Source organism: Rhinoraja longicauda, chromosome 5 (assembly GCF_053455715.1).
Source record: "Rhinoraja longicauda isolate Sanriku21f chromosome 5, sRhiLon1.1, whole genome shotgun sequence".
Classification (NCBI taxonomy): domain Eukaryota; kingdom Metazoa; phylum Chordata; class Chondrichthyes; order Rajiformes; family Arhynchobatidae; genus Rhinoraja; species Rhinoraja longicauda.
In genome coordinates this window covers 71,462,157-71,481,029 of record NC_135957.1, presented here as the reverse complement: position 1 = coordinate 71,481,029, position 18,873 = coordinate 71,462,157, and the positions used below count along the sequence as shown (strand labels likewise).

Below are 18,873 nucleotides of genomic sequence, written 5' to 3'. Positions count from 1 at the left end.
ACCACTCTAGTGTAAAAAAATAACTGCAGATGCTGGTATCGAAGGTATTTATTCACAAAATGCTGGTGTAAATCAGCAGATCAGGCAGCATCTCAGAAGAGAAGGAATGGGTGACGTTTCGGGTCGAGACCCTTCTTCAGACCCTTCCACTCCAGCAGTCTTCTCTGCAAGCTTGTCACACCGACGTGGCAAAAGCCAGGAGCACCTGTTTTCCCTGCGGTCTGAGGCGGCAGTGAGATATCACTGGCAAGCATCCCTGCAGCAACACGCAGCAAAGGAGTCATTTAGTCCACTTAAAATAATTACCTGGTGCAGCTCAGGTTTGGCTCCACCTCCACCTGCACCAGGACATGCTCCAATGCTAACCTTTCTGGGTGATGCAGTGCAGCAGCACACTGAGATATTCTCACAACCATTTTATTCAGCACCACCCGCATTTCAGTGGTAAACAAAACAAGATGTTGCACTGAGATCTGCCAGCAGATTGGTGCCTGTGCTTTGTGTCTCCTTTGCCTTATATTTTCACTGTCGGCTACCTGCTCTTTCAGCTTCTACCCCTGCTCTGGAGATTGTGAAAATCCCGAATCACCTCTGTTTCTTAAAATTTCCATCGCTTCAAAATGTAATCACCTGTTTCTTAAAATTTCCATCTCTTCAAAATGTAACCCCCAAAGATTCTTGTCACTTTAATTTTCCATATCATTCTCATCCTGATCTCTCTAACCTTGACCTCCTATCGTAATATTGGATACATTCCTACAAGGGCACAAATCATAATGTCCTGTCAGATCAATTTAAGCTTGGATAACACCTCCAATTTTGGAACATACACATTAAAGCATTTGGACTTGATTCAATTCAACAATTTTAAATATTTCCTCTACTATACGCATTTCCATTTCCTCTAGAGATGGCGTTTGATGTAGACACAAAATGCTGGAGTAACTCAGCGGGACAGGCAACATCTCTGGATAGAAAGAATGGGTGACCTTTCGGGTCGAGACCTTTCTTCAGACCCGAAACGTCACCCATTCCTTCTCCTCAGAGATGCTGCCTGTTCCGCTGAGTTACTCCTGCATTTTGTGCCTATCTTCGGTGTAAACCAAATCTGCAGTTCCTTCCTACACTTGACATTGTTTTATCCCTGAACCATTTTCATCTGTAGATCCTTAATTGACCCAGTTGCCATCTATATTATCTTATACCAGCATTATTCTGGTCATTTAATCTCTGCTACTTTGCAACCCATTACCGGCCTTCTTACTTGTCCTCTCCTTTTCGTCCCTTTTCTCTTCTTCTACTTGCACCTCCAAACTATTTCCCAAGCAAATAAAAGGTTATTAATTTGAAAACGTTAACCGGGTATTTCCATAGTTTTTACTTTTTAACCTCACATTTCCAGCATCTGCAATATAACCCTTTTGTATTGTTGAAATTGAAGTAGCGGTCCTGTAAAGAATTGCTCGGGTTAGAATCCTGAGGCTACTCATTCCCTTGCAATGGCAAGGCACTCCAGCCCACAGCATTGCTTCAGGAGAAATATGTAGTGAACATTTCCTTTCATTTTTTTTGATCACTGCCGTTGAGTTCAAAACAAAATGATGTCACCATGTGATAGACGTGACTAACGGTCATAATTGCTAACTTAGAACTTTAATCCCACCACACCCACTGAATTAACGATAAGAAAAGAAAGTACCTCTTTTTAGCATGACAAAGTTAAAATCCAGCAGCCCCATAAAGATGCAAATCATCAAGTCAGATCCTTCTTTGAACCCGATATTGCTGATCGCCATATGTACAATGAAGGCTCAGATGAATTTATGTAATTGCTGGCAGGATAACTGTGCTGCCATAGCAACCAACAAATTTGTAAACAAGTACGCTCCCAAAATCATATAAATATTATATAAAGCTCTTGGTTTATCACAAAATGTATCCAGATTCCAGTATATCACACATGCTGCATAAAACAGCAGTTTATTTCACTGTAGCTATGGTGCCCTATTCGATGAAGTGCATATTCACATAATTGAGTATATTTCAAATTCCTTGTCAAAACTGAAGAAAGTTTATAATTAAGGCAGTGACAACTCATCGTTTCAAAACCACTGTTGATGAAGCAAAAAAACCCAATTCTGACTCACCTAACTCAACATGTAACAGCTAATAAAGCATTGTCATTGTTTTCACCTGCATTCTGGCATCATGCTTGTAGAGCAAACATGTATGACCAGAATAATGCATGCCCGTTACATGCAACTGCATGCTAGAAACATTCTATAGGACACGGACAGGAGCATTACTTCCAATGCCATGCTTTGGTAATATAGAAAAATCCAAATGTCATCAAGGCGTAATGGAGAAGCCACCTAAATGTTCCAATGTCTTCTTTAGACTTTTAGACTTTAGAGATACAGCGCAGAAACAGGTTCTTCGGCCCACCGAGTCCGCACTGACCAGCGATCACCCTGTACACATGCACTATCCGACGCACTAGGGACAATTTACAATTTACAAAATCCAACTAACCTACAAACCTGTACGTCTTTGGAGTGTGGGAGGAAACCAGAGCATCCGGAGAAAGGCCCATGTGGTCACAGGGAGAACGCACAAACTTTGTACAGACAGCACCAGTAGTCAGGATTGAACCCGGGTCTCTGGCTTTGTAAGGCAACAACTCTACCGCTGCGCCACTGTAACGCCCCAGTAAATTCCCATTCTTCTGATGGAAAAATTAATATCGAGCCACAATAAACGATCCATTTGCTCAGCGTAAAATTGGAATGGTCTAAATTTTACCAGATCTCATTTACATTTATCTTTAGCTTCTAACAATGGTTTTTTTTTTGTGACCGCTTAAACTGTGTTTCTCCTCAGTCAGATTGGTCAGTGCCCAGGCCATGAGGACATCTAAGCAATGAGAGTAGAAAGTATGTTGGCAGGTAGACAATATACACCGCAGGCTTCTAGCAGTAGAGTCGCGCAGCACCACTTGGCACAATGACAGATTTGCGATTTAGGTTCAAGTTTATTATTGTCACATGTACTGACAATAGTTAAAAGCTTGGCTTTGCATGCTATCCAAACAGATCAGATAGACCATACACAAAGAGTTCACTTGATGGGCCGAATGGCCTAATTCTGTTCCTATCACTTATGAAAACAATCAAACACAATAGATAGAGCCAAGGGGAAGATACAGAGTGCAGAATATAGTTCTCAGCCTTGTAGCACTTTGTAGCGCATCAGTTCCACAGCCAAACTCCAATGTCCTCAATGTGATAGGGATGAATCAGACAGTACCCTAGCTTATGAAAGGACTGTTTAGAAGCTTGATAACAGAGGGGAAGAAGCTGTTACTGAGCCTGATGGTGCATATCTTCAAGCTTCTGTACCTTCTGCCGTGCTTGGCTGTTCTTCAGCGTGAGGTGTAGATGGAGTCAGTGGTGGGAGGTCTGTGCGATGGACTGGGCTGCATCTACAACTCTCTGCAATTTCCTGTGCTCTGGGCAGAGCTGTTCCTAAACCAAGCTGTGGTGCAACCTAACAGCAAGCTTTCTATGGTGCATCTTTCCCGATGAAGCTTTGCCTGTCTCAAGAGCAACACACAGCATCATCATCACTTTACCTCTCTCCCTTCAACCTTAGCGTTAATATATCTGCTCCATTGCAGTTATTCTCATTAGTTGACCTCATTCACTGACAGGTTCATTAGCCACTGTAAAGATTCTCAAAGTGTGAACATGAGTGGTAGAATCTGGACAGATCGAAGGGTAAGTTCGGAGAATAGGTTACAGGGAAATTTAGTGGGGGGGGGAATGGGATTTCTCTGTGATCAGCCTGGCTGAGTTGGGCTGAAGGGGCTGTTTCCATGCTGTATGAGTCTATGACCCTTTATGACATAGATTCAATAGGCCGAAATGGCCTTCTTCTATGTCATGTAGAAATATGGTATATTTTGGTTCCCCTCTGAATAAATTGGAGCACTTTCTAATGTTAAGATGCTGTATAAAGAAATATGGTGGATTTTCTCCTGGTGAGATATCTAGTTTAGAGTGGCAGACATCTGAATGCAACAGTGTTGGGATAGAAGTCCATCTACTTTTGATGTTAAACAGGGGCAAACTGTACAAATTTAACAGTAATTTGTGACTAATTTACACAAGTGCTAACCCCAAGGCACAATCTCAGGGATAGGGAATAGAGAACTCAACATGAGTAAAATAAATCAACCATAACCTGCTTGCTTTCTCTTTGTTCTTTCAGTCTCAACTCTCATTTTCACTCGTTATCCTTTTTTTAAAACTTTTAGAATGAACAAATCCCTTTTTATTTCACTGCTTGAGAATACAACTTTAAGCACGTTCTTTTACTCATTTCCTTTTGCCTTTGAATCTCACTTCTAGGTTGAAAAAGAAAGTCCTCCAGTAAGATGGCAATTGTTAGTGATGTTTTTACATCAGGCAAGTATGTATCCGAATTGCAAAGGTTGACTAAACCTCTCATGGATAGAGCAGTTTGATGGATTTAAGGAGTCCCATGCTGCTGGAGTACTCTCGTCAGCTGTTCCTGTGAGCTTCAGTGAAGATGATTAATAAAGGGGAAAAATGTCAGCGTACTTTCCTGATTGTTAGCCAGGGAGTTTTGTTGGGAGGTGCAAGTGTGTGGTTGCCTGGTTAAGTTCTAGTTTTCAATCCATCTGCAGACAGAGACTCTTCCTACAAGGGCTGCTTTGGCCTATATGTAAAATGTTGTTGTTCGGGCAAGGAACAAAAGTTTGATTGAAACCCTCAAAGCTACATACCACTGTGAGAGTGAGGGAAGAAAACAACTAGAGAGGAGTAAAAAATATCTTCTACCTATCAAATGGAACAGCATGTTAGGTCCTATTACAGCCTTGGCGTTATAGAGTCATAGAGCCACACAGCACAGAAACAGGCCCTTTGGCCCATCATGTTCATGCTAACCATAAAGTACTTTTAGAAGGTATCACAAAATGCTGGAGTAACTCAGCAGGTCAGGCAGCATCTAGGCGAGAGGGAATGGGTGACGTTTCGGGTCGAGACCCTTCTTCAGACTGATGTCAGGGGGGCGGGACAAAGAAAGGATATAGATGGAGACAGGAAGACAGTGGGAGAACTGGGAAGGGGGAGGGGAAGAGAGGGACAGAGCTTTTATATATGTTGGAAGGAACTGCAGATGCACAGGCATTGGTGTGTACCTCCTCCTAAGGATTCTTAACCCGATCCTTAATGTACCTAACAGACAGCAAGAGTCCCAGCACTAATCTCCATGGTGCACTCTGATCTCAGGCTTCCTATCACAGAAGCAACCCTTCACCATCACCCTCTGTCTCCTATAAACCAAGTCAACTTTGGATCTAATTTGCCAACTTACCTTGGGTTCTAATCTTCTCATATCTCTCAGTGATAATGTAAATTATGCAGGGTATTCACCTTTACCTTCTCGGAGACTGCTTAAGGGTTTGCAATAGCTTTTAACCGTCGGACTTTGAAAGGTTGAAAATGCTAGCACGAATTATACTTCTTTGTGAGATAAATAAACTAAAGGTTAATTAACCCTTTACCACTTCACAAAACACTCCATTTAACAGATGAAGGCCGTTTAATCACAGAACTTATTAAGTTTCCAACTACTGAGTATTCAGTTCCCAAGTATTACTTACACATGTGCAATGTAATCAAAGCCAATTAATTGCTCATGTTGTGTTACAGTGAGAACACCTCAAGAGTAATAGATCAATCCTGAAGAAATGTGGGTTATCCTTGAATGTAAAAGGTACTATAAATGTATGCCAAATGTTACACTCGGGATTTTGCAGTAATCAGGAATGACTTTAGATGGTTCCAAGTTTACGTACATGACATTAATCCCCTCCATTATCAAATCCATTTCACTTTGGATTATAAGTATAATTCATGCTAGCATTTCCTACCTTTTCTCAAAGTAAATTTCCTGTGTGGAGATGGGGTGGACTTTGAGGGGTGTCATAAATTGGAGGACAAAGGCAAATGTGAATAATTTGCTGGCTTTAAGCCAACATCTGCCCATCGTTTCTCCACCAAAAGCACCGCGATCATTGCAAAACAGCCCTTAGTTCTTCACTGGAACAGAATCAGACACAACCTCACCGTGAGTTAGGAGGAGGGGGAGTTCAACGAGATCTGGGTGTCCTAGTGCATCAGTCAATGAAAGGAAGCATGCAGGTTCAGCAGGCAGTGAAGAAAGCCAATGGAATGTTGGCCTTCGTAACAAGAGGAGTTGAGTATAGGAGCAAAGAGGTCCTTCTACAGTTGTACCGGGCCCTGGTGAGACCGCACCTGGAGTACTGTGTGCAGTTTTGGTCTCCAAATTTGAGGAAGGATATTCTTGCTATGGAGGGCGTGCAGCGTAGGTTCACTAGGTTAATTCCCGGAATGGCGGGACTGTCGTATGTTGAAAGGCTGGAGCGATTGGGCTTGTATACACTGGAATTTAGAAGGATGAGGGGGGATCTTATTGAAACATATAAGATAATTAGGGGATTGGACACATTAGAGGCAGATAACATGTTCCCAATGTTGGGGGAGTCCAGAACAAGGGGCCACAGTTTGAGAATAAGGGGTAGGCCATTTAGAACGGAGATGAGGAAGAACTTTTTCAGTCAGAGGGTGGTGAAGGTGTGGAATTCTCTGCCTCAGAAGGCAGTGGAGGCCAGTTCGTTGGATGCTTTCAAGAGAGAGCTGGATAGAGCTCTTAAGGATAGCGGAGTGAGGGGGTATGGGGAGAAGGCAGGAACGGGGTACTGATTGAGAGTGATCAGCCATGATCGCATTGAATGGCGGTGCTGGCTCGAAGGGCTGAATGGCCTACTCCTGCACCTATTGTCTATTGTGAGTCCGAAGATAGGCACAAAATGCTGGAGTGACTCAGCGGGACAGACAGTATCTCTGGATAGAAGGAACAGGTGTCCTTTCGGGTCACGACCCGTCTTCAGACCATGGACTCCCCCGGACGGCCCTCGACCTTCTTTGGGCCTTTTTATTTCTCACTATCACTTCCATCTACTCACTGAGAGTCCTATAGATGTTACGTGATATGATAGATGAGTAAAGAATTTGTCAAAGAAACACGTCTTGAACAGTGTGTTAAAGGGTGGGGGGGGGGGGGAAATTAAAGGATAGTTTCAGTGATAGAAAAGGAAATTTCAGATTTAAGAGCCCAGATCCCGAGGACACAGCCACCATTGGGAATTGAGCAAACATTGAATTATCACTGATACCCAACTCCATTATTCATCTTTCAGAGGTTAGTCCCTCACTGTTACGCCACTATGTTATTCCTGGAGGCCACGAGCAGACATGGATTCCCCTGCATTCCTTGGCCAAGTTCTGCTCCTGTCAGACTGTGTTACGTGAAAGCTAATCTTTAAATTTAGGTGCATATATCCTTTAGAATTGAAATGTGAGGATGGAAACTCTCTTTCACTCTCCCTCTTTTCTCCTGAAAAGCATGGAACTGATCCATCACTCCGGCTCTGTCCTGTTCACTCATCCATTTCCACCCTCTGTTCCCCATGTATTGCTTCATGCAAAGCAACTACAAAGCACTTGACTGACTCCCAGTAAAAAATCTCTGCACTCCTGCATCCTACTTTACAAACAGATTCACAACAGTCAAATATGCCTTCAGATTTTTTTATAATGAAGTTTGAAATACCTTTCAGGTTTCCTACTTTGTTTACTCCATTCATTTTTGGTTCTGCTGCTATCATTTGCTTTCTTCGCATGATAGTAATTTATCCAGCATAATCAATTCTTTGGATATAGCTAAAATATACGCTTTGGTTGAAACAATCGCTCCAGAGATTGTGGGAGTTGATGGTTTAAATATGTTTATTAATTATTTGAGGTTTGAAAAGAGGATTGAGGTTAGAATAGTGAAAGGCTTGGATAGAGTGGATGTGGAGAGGATGTTTCCACTAGTGGGAGAGTCGAGGACTAGAGGCATAGCCTCAGAATTAAAGAACGTTCTTTTAGGAAGGATATGAGGGGAAATTACTTTAGTCAGAGGGTGGCGAATCTGTGGAACTCTTTGCCACAGAGGATTGAGGAGGCCAAGTCAGTGGATATTTTTAATGCAGAGATAGATAGATTCTTGATTAATACAGGTGTCAGAGGTTAATGGGAGAAGGCAGGAGAATGGGGTTAGGATGGAGAGATAGATCAGCCATGATTGAATTGCAGTGTAGACTTGATGGGCTGAATGGCCTAATTCTACTCCTATTCCTTATGACCTTATGACTTTATGTCCATAAACTTCAGATAAATTGTACCTGGATTGCAGTTGGTTGTGTAGACTTTGTCAGATGCCTGTTTCCGGTTTTCACCTTGACACTGGTTCTTTTCCTGTAGTAATATTAACAATGTAAGTCATCATATTGTACCATTTACTCTTCTAATTCATTGAACATTATGAAGCATTGCAAATTATCAAGCAAGAATTAGGAGCCCTTCACGTCTTACCACGTTAGTCCACCAAGTTCAGTGCACAATGTCATGTGATCAATTTGTTATGTCCCACATGATAAGTGATCACTTCAGACTAAAGAGGCCAAACAAGTGTATGGGAGGTTATTATTGAAGGAGAAGAGTTGACTGTAAAGGCCGGTCTTGCCATGTCCATTTTACCTAGTAGTAGTGTGTGGGTAGAACAGACAGTTGTTTAGTTTAGTTTAGTTTATAGCTAGAGCGCGGAAACAGGCCCTTTGGCCCACTGAGTCCACGTCAACCAGTGATCCCCGCACACCAGCACTATCCTACACACTAGGGACAATTTACAATCGTTACCAAAGCCAATTAACCTGCAAACCTGCACGTCTTTTGAATGAGGGAGGAAACCGGAGCCCCTGGGGAAAACCCTTGTGGTTACAGGTAGAACGTACAAATCCGTACAGAAAGCACCCGTAGTCAGGATCGAAGCCGGGCCTCTGGAGCTGTAAGACAGCTCTGGAGCTCTACCGCTGCTCCAACGTGCCATCTACCTCAGTCTTGCCTTCATTAGCAGGGACCCTGGCTGAATTTTACTCAGTCTCAGTCCCAACGATTTGCAAAGAAAGAGCCCAGGAAGGGTCCTAACCCAAAACATCTTGTGTCCATGACCACAGATGCTGCTTGATTTGCTGAGTTCTTTCAGCACTTTGTGTTTATTGCCTATTCTATTGCTACTAAAACATGGGTCTTTCTTTATCAACTCAGTTCCATAGCACAACCAGCAGAGCACCTACTCACTGACAAGTGCAGTAAGTGGAACTCTTAAGTTTTGCTATGAATTAAAGTGGGAGCATTAAAAAAAAAAAGCAAGCAACCAGAACAATTGTATTAGAGAAGTTGGAATATTTTACCTGTGGCAGGAAAGAGCAATTGATGACACAAAAAGAAAACCTATCATCAGAAGACTTCGCAGATTTGACTCCAAAGAATTATTTTTTCAGCTTTAGATTAATTTGGAAAGATATGACCAAAATCGTTCACAGTAAATCTCACATCTACTGAATTAAATTGGATGCATGAAAACAGTTAACATCTGGAACTGCTACAAAGGCAAGCTACCAACTTTCATGTCACTCTCAGTACACTGGAATGGATTTGAAGCATGCTGGAGTTTCTAGGTTCACTGGAAGAGTTTGTCAGTCGTCTGTTGCCTTCATTTTAAACATTAATTAAAACTTCATTTTGTTTAGTTTAGTTTAGAGACACGCAAGGGTCCACGCCGACCAGCTCAGTGGGTCCACGCCGACCAGCAATCCCCGCACACGAACACTAGCCTGTGCAGCAGGGACAATTATACCAAGCCATTTAGCCTACAGACCTGTATGTCTTTGGATGGTAGGAGGAAGTCGGAGCACGGAAGGATGAGAGGGGATCTTATCGAAACGTATAAGATTATTAAGGGGTTGGACACGTTAGAGGCAGGAAACATGTTCCCAATGTTGGGGGAGTCCAGAACCAGGGGCCACAGTTTAAGAATAAGGGGTAGGCCATTTAGAACAGAGATGAGGAAAAACATTTTCAGTCAGAGAGTTGTGAATCTGTGGAATTCTCTGCCTCAGAAGGCAGTGGAGGACAATTCTCTGAATACATTCAAGAGAGAGCTAGATAGAGCTCTTAAGGATAGCAGAGTCAGGGGGTATGGGGAGAAAGCAGGAACGGGGTACTGATTGAGAATGATCAGCCATGATCACATTGAATGGCGGTGCTGGCTCGAGGGGCCGAATGGCCTACTCCTGCACCTATTGTCTATTGTCTATTGTCACCCAGAGAAAACCCACGCGGTCACGGGGAGAATCTACAAACTCCATACAGACAGGACCCGTAGTCAGGATCGAACATGGGTCTCTGGCGCCGTAAGGCAGCAACTCTACCATTGCGCCATTGTGCCGCCTATGCCTAGTTATTTTGAAGACAAACATGTCCTGCAGAGAAGTTGCTGACAGTTCAATTTTAACACAAGAAAATTTCATGTTAAACCATCATGTTCCTGTCACAGTCTGGAGAATTTCCCATCTGCCCCTGGACCATGCAAAGTTACAAATGTCTCTAAAGTCATACAAGTTGTTTCGCTTTGATAAAATTGTAAATTGTCCGTATTGTGTAGGATAGTCCTAGTGTGCGGTGTGATTGCTGGTCAGCACGGACTCGTAGGGCCGAAGGGCCTGTTTCTGCTCGGTATCTCTATAGTGTACAAGTCAAAAGAAGACATTGGAATGTTTAGGTGGCCCTCTCCATTATGCCTCCAAAGTCTAAAGTTGAAGAGGTAGGATGAGTAATTTTCAATTTTACAGAGGCCAATTAACCTGGGTCTTCAGACTCCAGGGGATTACAGGTCTCTTCCCCTCCACAACATCCACCAAGGCCTCCAGTTCAGAAACAAATAACAAGGAGCACACACTCTCTGGCATCTTATGCCATTCTCTGGTGCCTGGCTAGACTGTGCTCCCGGGTACATGCCAGCGTTTTGCTGCAGCCACACTGCCTGCCCTTCCTTTCAGAGCACAGGCTGGGTTTAAGTGGTGCTGGCTGCTCACAAGTTGGCCCAAAGTTGAAGGCACGCGGCCAAGAACAGCGCGGTTTAGCAGTAGCCGCACACTGACATCATTACAGCGGCAGGCAGCACAAACGTCGAGGAGCTGTGGGCATCGGAAGTAACAGGCATGAGCAGATCGTGTGTCCTGATCCCTGTTTCGCGCAGCTATTAAGTTGAGCCCTCCAGGTCTGGTCAGGATTCTGTGTGGGTGGGTTGCTTCTAATTGCCCACGGTTTCTGAGAACGGGGTGAATGTGTTTTCATTCCAATAATGTGACCCCGAGTTAAATGCCAAAAAGGATGTGGAAGATTATGTCATCTTAAAGAAAATATTTAATATGGTCAAAACTCAGTAGGAGGGGTGACACAAGTTGAGCCCTCCCTTTTTAACATCTGCCTTTATGCCTCAATTAAAACATATTTTGGTGCTGAATGCGGCTAAAATAAATACAAGCTTTCCCTGTTTATGTAAATTGTCCTTTTAGCCAGTTTAGAAAGAAGGAAACAAATCTCCTTGTTATCAAACCACTATCAGCCAGCCTCTGCACTTAATTTATGAACAATTTATCATTTATCACTATAATGTCATTGAATCTTTCGGGTAAATGGTCTCGGCTTAACAAAGCTCTCTACTCTGGTGAAAACACTTCAGTCTCTGCCCGCACTGAACTTCGTTCTTCTGCCTGGAGGACTAGGTTGGGCAGGCTAGGACTTTATTCCTTGGAGCATAGGAGGATAATATCACGAGGGGAATAGATAAGGTGAATGCACAGAGTCTTTTAGCCAGAGTAGGGGAGTCAAGCGCCAGAGGACAGTGATAGATATAAGGTGAGAGGAGCAAGATTTAAAGGGCCACGTTTGCACAGAGTCGGTGGTGGGTGTGTGGAATGAGCTGCAAGAGGAGCTGCAAGTGCAAGACAGGCACTTTAACAACATTTAAAAGACATTTGGACTGATAGATGGATAGGAAAGGTTCAGAGGAACGTGGGCCAAACGCAGGCAGGTGGGACGAGTGGAGATGAGACATCTTGGTCAGCTTGGGCAAACATAGAAACATAGAAAATAGGTGCAGGGGTAGGCCATTCAGCCCTTCGAGCCTGCACCGCCATTCAATATGATCATGGCTGATCATCCAACTCAGTATCCCGTACCTGCCTTCTTTCCATACCCCCTGATCCCTTTAGCCACAAGGGCCACATCTAACTCCCTCTTAAATATAGCCAATGAACTGGCCTCAACTACAACTGGCCTCAACTGGCAAGTTGGACCCACGGGCTTGTTTTCCTGCTGTATGCCTCTATGACTCTTGGATTCTGGGCAACAGTGGTCAGCTGTTCTTCTCTGAGGACTCACGGCAAGCTGCAAGCATTAATAATACACTTGGTGCATCTGCGTGAACAAAATGAGCATTTGGCAGGTATCAACATTCAACAGCGCAAAAAATGCTCAATAATACCTACAAAATAAAAGTTAGTGCTCAGACATTAGTGTCCATGAGGGGAAACTGGAGCACCCGGCGAAAACCCGACAGAGTCACAGGAAGAACGTGCAAACTCCACACCGACAGCACCCGAGGTCAGGATCGAACCTGGGTCTCTGGTGCTGTAAGGTAGCAGCTCTACCAGCTGCGCCACTGTGCATATTGCTATAAGGTCACACCCCAGCCTGCTAATCGCCACAATACAAAATTACATCTTACCCTTATAACACAAGCCCTCGAGTCACACCCTGGTGAATATTTTCTGCAACCTTTCCAGCATAATGACATCTGAAACCTCAGCATAAGAGTCATAAAGTCAAACAGCGTGGCAACAGGCCCTTCGCCCCACCTGCCTATGTTTGTCCCATATCCCTCTAAACCTATCCTGTCCATGTACCTGTCCAAATGCATCTTAAAAGTTGCCTGCCTCAACCACCTCCCCCGGCAGCTCGTTCCATGTACCCACCACTCTTTGAGAGAAAACGTTACCCCTCAGGTGCCTATCAAATCATTCCCCCTCTCACCTTAAACCTTTGTCCTCTGGTTCTCGATTCCCCTAAGCTGGGCACAAACTGTGGGCATTTAGCCGATCTATACCTCTCATGATTTTGTACACCTCGATATGATCACCCCTCATCCTGCGTTCCAAGGAATAAAGTCCTAGCCTGCTCAACCTCTGCCTACAGCCCAGGCCCTCGAGTCCTGGCAACATCCTCGTAAATCTCCTCTGCACCCTTTCCAGCTTGACAACATCTTTTCTGTAACATGGTGACTAAAACTGAACACAATACTCTAAATGTGGCTGCACCAACATCTTATATAACTGCAACATGACCTCCCAACCTCTATAGTCAATGCTCTGACATTTTACAAGAAGATCCTAGTGCCAGAGTTGTGCAGTGGAAGCTTAGACAATCATTTTGCCAGAAGATAGAGACAGCGTGCTGGAGTAACTCAGCGGGTCAGGCAGCATCTCTGGAGAAAAAGGATGGGTGATGTTTCGGGGGAAGGACCCTTTTTCAGAGGGTCTGAAGAATGAGTCTGAAGAAGGTTCCTGATCCCAAATGTCACCCATTCTAGTCATTTTGCAAGTTCCGTTTGCTGTCAAGTAAGGTTAGCAAAACTGTTGTTATGGCTTTGGATATCAGGGTCAGCAGAGACCTGGATTCAATCCTGACTACGGGTGCTGTCTGTACAGAGTTTATACATTCTCCCCGTGACCTGCGTGGGTTTTCTCCGGGATCTCCGGTATCCTCACACACTCCAAAGATGTAACGTTTTGTAGGCTGATTTGCTTGGTAAATATTGTAAATTGTCCCTGGTGTGTGTAGAGTAGCGTTAGTGTGCGGGGATCACTGGTCGGCATGGACTCGGTGAGCCGAAGTGCCAGTTTCTGAGCCGTATCTCTAAACTAAACTAAACTAAACTCATTCTTTAGACTCTCTGAAGAAGGGTCCCGACCCAAAACATCACCCTTCATTTTTCTCCAGAGAACCTGCCTGACCCACTGAGTTACTCCAGCACTTTGTGTCTATCTTCGGTAGAAGCCAGCATCTGCAGTTTCTTTCGACACCTCTAGTCATTTTGCAAGTAAGGTTACTGTTGTTATGCCTCTGGATATCAATGCTCAGAGGGGCTTTTGTAGGGTGTCGGAGGGGTCCAGCAATCCACGCAGTACATTAGCGAGAGTAGTGAAATGCCACCTCAGGGGCTGCTAATGGCACCGTGGAACGCGATTCTGCTGTCATCTCTCAGTTCAACAGACCACGTTCCAGAACCCACTCCTGCCTGATACTAGCGAGGGACTACGCGCTGTCCACGGGCACCCTGGGGGATTTCCGGGACCGCTGGGCACCGCGGGGGGTGGAATGCATCCTTGACAAGGATTGTAATACCGTTGTTTAAGAGTCCAATGTTTAGATAATCGGGTGATTTTGTATTATGGAGGTGGGTTTGTTTGGTATTGTTTTGTATTGTATATATTTGCAATAATTGATTAAATGCCTCTTGCCAACCAGTCCGCCCAGCCATCTGCCACGTGGAAGCCCAGAGCCACTCAACGTCTACAACCTTCCGGATGCAATTAAAAACAAGCAGTTTAGATATCGAAGCAACAACCAATACAGTTCAATTGGCAAGCAAGTTGCAAGCAGTTGGTGATCCGTTTAGATAGTGCTGGTGGCGTGATAAGCGTGGTGGCTATCTTTTATAAATAAGATGCATTGCATGTCGTTTAAATAAAACAGGGCCAACAGCTGAGCTGGCAGTTATTTTGCTTGGCTTGTGCTCACCCACGTAATGATTTTATAGCCCAGGAGAGAGTTAAAGAGGAATTAATGCAGAATAGGCCACCAAGAGTGAAGTCTAGTAGGTTATAGGTTATCTTAGCAAATAAACTTTTTTTTATAGCATCTGCTATCAAAGTTATTTAAAGCTATAAGTGTGGGGGTAGTTTCTCAGTTTGTGCAGCTAGTGTGAGTGGGACCTAGTGACTCTTTTCCCCACCATCTTGTCCCGTCTCAGGCCACTGCCACCAGCACAGTGTTCCACATTACAAGCTGGATTCCATGTGAGATACACAGCAGTTGTGGTCGACTCATGGAGTCATACAGCGTGGAAATGGGCCCTTCGGCCCAACTTGCCCAACCATGGCCAACATGCCCCATCTACACAAGTCCCACCTAGTCATAGAGTCACATAACGTGGAGACAGGCCCTTCGGCCCAACTTCCCCATGCTGACCAACATGGCTCATCTACACTAGTCCCACCTGCCTGTATTTTGGTCCATATCCCTCTAAACCTATCCTATCCATGTACCTGTTTTTTTAAACATTGTGATAGTACCTGCCTCATGGGCATGATTTAGTGGAGAAATCTCTAATATTTGTGTACGTATGTATATGTGTACAAATGCTAAAACTGCAGCCAATCATTATGGAAACGTCGCCCATTCCTTCTCTCCCGAGATGCTGCCTGACCTGCTGAGTTACTCCAGCATTTTGTGAATAAATTGTTGGCTGTTGTCCTGTTTCTCCTCCACATAAACGTTAGGTTAAACCTAGCTCAGAAACATTGTTTCCGCTGACTTTATTGGACATTAGTGAAGGACTAAGATAGTTTTGCAATATTTTGACAATTTTGACGTAGCTGGTGAAGACAGCAGCATAACCTGCTAGACTGTCCCCGTTTTTCCAAGCGGTTGTGAGCTAAGACTTGGTTTAGTTTAGAGATACAGCGCGGAAACAGGCCCAACGGCCCACCGGGTCCGCGCCGACCAGCGATCCCCGCACACTAACACTATCGTACAACCCACTAGGGACGACTTTCACATTTAACCAAGCCAATTAACCTACAAACCTGTACGTCTTTGGAGTGTGGAAGGAAACCGGAGCTCCCGGAGAAAACCTACGCAGGTCACGGGGAGAACGTTCAAACTCCGTACAGACAGCACCCGTAGTCGGGATCGAACCCGGGTCTCCGGCGCTGCATTCGGTGTAAGGCAGCAACTCTACCGGTGCGCCACCGTGCCGCCCTTGTTCCAGCCCCACCTACAAGATGGAGTTTCTTCACAGAGTGCCTCGTCTGGTCTAATGGAGCTGACTCCAGACCACAAGTGCTGGATGGAAGAGCCTCCTGAGATAAGGGTGAACACGCATCATGGACCAGCAATGAATGTGAGAAGCTCACACCAACCACCAATTATGGCCCAAAATAGTCTTCAGGGCAAAAGGTGAAATTCAGGGCAGGATTGGGAAGGACATAGGTCAGGACTGTCTTGACCATATACTGTAAGCGTAGATGGTCAGCCTAGAGGGAGGAGTTACTGAAGAATATTTAGCTGTGCAAGAGGAGAGAATGTTGTGTCCTAAAATTGCAACATTTGAGTCAAATTGGCAGTAAGCATCGACTGACGCCACAAGCAGTTTACACAGCACCCTTGTTGCCAGTGTTGGTTGCATATGCACCAATACCCTGCCAACAGGTCACTTCTAGTAACTTGTGAAGCAAATGCATGCTTTTGCATTAAATGCCACATAATGTCTTGACGAGTGTCTTGATTAGTACAGGTGTCAGATTATGGGACGAAGGCAGGGGAATGGGGTTAGGAGGGAGAGAAAGATAGGCCATGATTAAATGGCAGAGTATTGATGGGCCGAATGGCCTAATTCTATTCCTGTTCCGTATGACCTTATGATAAAGAGCCAACTCACCACCTGTGTGTACACAAGTGCATGCTCTGATGCTAAATGTTTCAGCATTAAGGTCATGTCATCTACCCACATTTGTTTCTGTCTGACTCTTTTTCTGTGTCCTTGTGAATGTCTCTCTCTCTCTCTCTCTCTCTCTCTCTCTCTCTCTCTCTCTCTCTCTCTCTCTCTCTCTCTCTCTCTCTCTCTCTCTCTCTCTCTCTCTCTCTCTCTCTCTCTCTCTCTCTCTCTCTCTCTCTCTCTCTCTCTCTCTCTCTCTCTCTCTCTCTCTCTCTCTCTCTCTCTCTCTCTCTCTCTCTCTCTCTCTCTCTCTCTCTCTCTCTCTCTCTCTCTCTCTCTCTCTCTCTCTCTCTCTCTCTCTCTCTCTCTCTCTCTGTCTCACTCACCCACACACGGCCACCTTTATGATATAACTTGGAGGGATGCAATTAGGAATTAAATACTCAAGTATATCGAAATGTGGAGGGAGGAAGTGCAGATGCTGGCTAAAAACTGAAGGCAAGCAAAAGGCTGGAGTAACTCAGTGGGTCAGGCAGCATCTCTGGAGAAGAGGAATAGGTGACGTTTCGGGTCGAGACCCTTCTTCAGACTCACGTTTCGGGTCGAGCCGAAACGTCACCTATTCCTTTTCTCCAGAGATGCAGCATGTCCCGCTAAGTTACTCCAGCATTCTGTGTCTGTCTCAAGTGTATCAAGCTATCTTGCATTTCCTCTGCAAGCATCTAGGTGAAAAAATAAGAAATAAACAGATAACAGAAAGTATAAGAAAATAACTGCAGATGCTGGTACAAATCGATTTATTCACAAAATGCTGGAGTAACTCAGCAGGTCAGGCAGCATCTCGGGAGAGAAGGAATGGGTGACGTTTCGGGTCGAGACCCTTCTTCAGACTGAAAGTGATGTTGTGGTGACTGGAGGGTTTGTTGGAGAATTTATCAATTAATGGCTAAAACCTGGAAGGTGTCATTATAAGTCTCAAGTGAGAATATTTATAAGGTCTATTTCGCCAATTAAAATAGTCTATTTAAAGAGATTCTTCTTTTAAGCGACTTCTAAATAAAACAAAAGTCAGATTGTTTTAAGGTGGTGCCAAGGTTTCAGTCAGCTGACATTTCATTAATGCACAATGCCATAGGAACCTTTAGACCCTGTCCAAAATAAAACATTTATAATTAGTAACAAATAGACAATGTTCTCCACTAAAGCCAGGACAATGATTAAATGTACAGACTGTTTCCCTACAAGGTACATTGAGACACAACTGCCTCTAACTGTAACCTGGCAGGGTAGCGTTGGTACAGGGCATGCCACTTGTCAGTATGGGAAAACTACAACTCCATTTTATGCCTTAATCTGTTTATGGGACCAAGCAATAGTATGGATCTAGCCAATATCTATGTAGATTTTTATTAAGGGATAATCACAGATAAATCATTGAATAGCTGCAGTTTACTCTCTAACGCGCTGCTTTCTTTGTTGAATAGTCCTTCTTTTCCATAATCAAGGCAAGAAAATGTTGGTACACTAAAATCAGTTACCTTTCGTTTAGTTTAGAGAGAGAGCGTGGAAACAGGTCCACCGAGTCCGCACCGACCAGCGATCCCGCACATTAACACTACCCTACCTACACACACCATGAACAATTTTACATTTACACCAAGCCAATTAACCTACAAACCTATACATCTTTGGAGTGTGGGAGGAAACCAAAGATCTGGGGAGAACGTACAAACTCCACACAGTCAAGCACCCAGTCAGGATTGAACCCAGGTCTCTGGCGCTGTAAGGCAGTAGCTCTACCGCTGCACCACCATGCCACCCTGTTGCTGATTTCTTGCATTTTCCACTTTTTTTAACATTGGTTACGTTCTGTTTTCTTTAGTTGTGTAATACCCTGTAAATGATGTATGAACCATGAGAATTAAATGATGTATGAACCATGAGAATTAATGCAATGACCTCTTACCAATATGCTAGGAATTGCAAAGTCCTTCCACTTCCGCATAACTAAATTTAGTTTAAATTGAGGAAATGAAGGTCAAGTCTGAATGGAATCAGTCATATGGACCCATCATTTGCAAAGTAAGATTTAATGCA

General features: G+C 44.1%; 1 protein-coding gene across 2 annotated transcripts in view; it reads right to left on the bottom strand.

Moving 5' to 3' along the window:
- Positions 1-18,873, bottom strand: part of sgk1 (serum/glucocorticoid regulated kinase 1) — a 112,636-nt gene that overhangs the window by 25,730 nt on the left and 68,033 nt on the right. For both annotated transcript variants that reach the window (XM_078399761.1, XM_078399763.1), the window contains one exon: positions 8,339-8,411. In XM_078399761.1, coding sequence (XP_078255887.1) covers positions 8,339-8,411 — 73 coding nt within the window. The remainder of the gene's footprint in view (positions 1-8,338; positions 8,412-18,873) is intronic.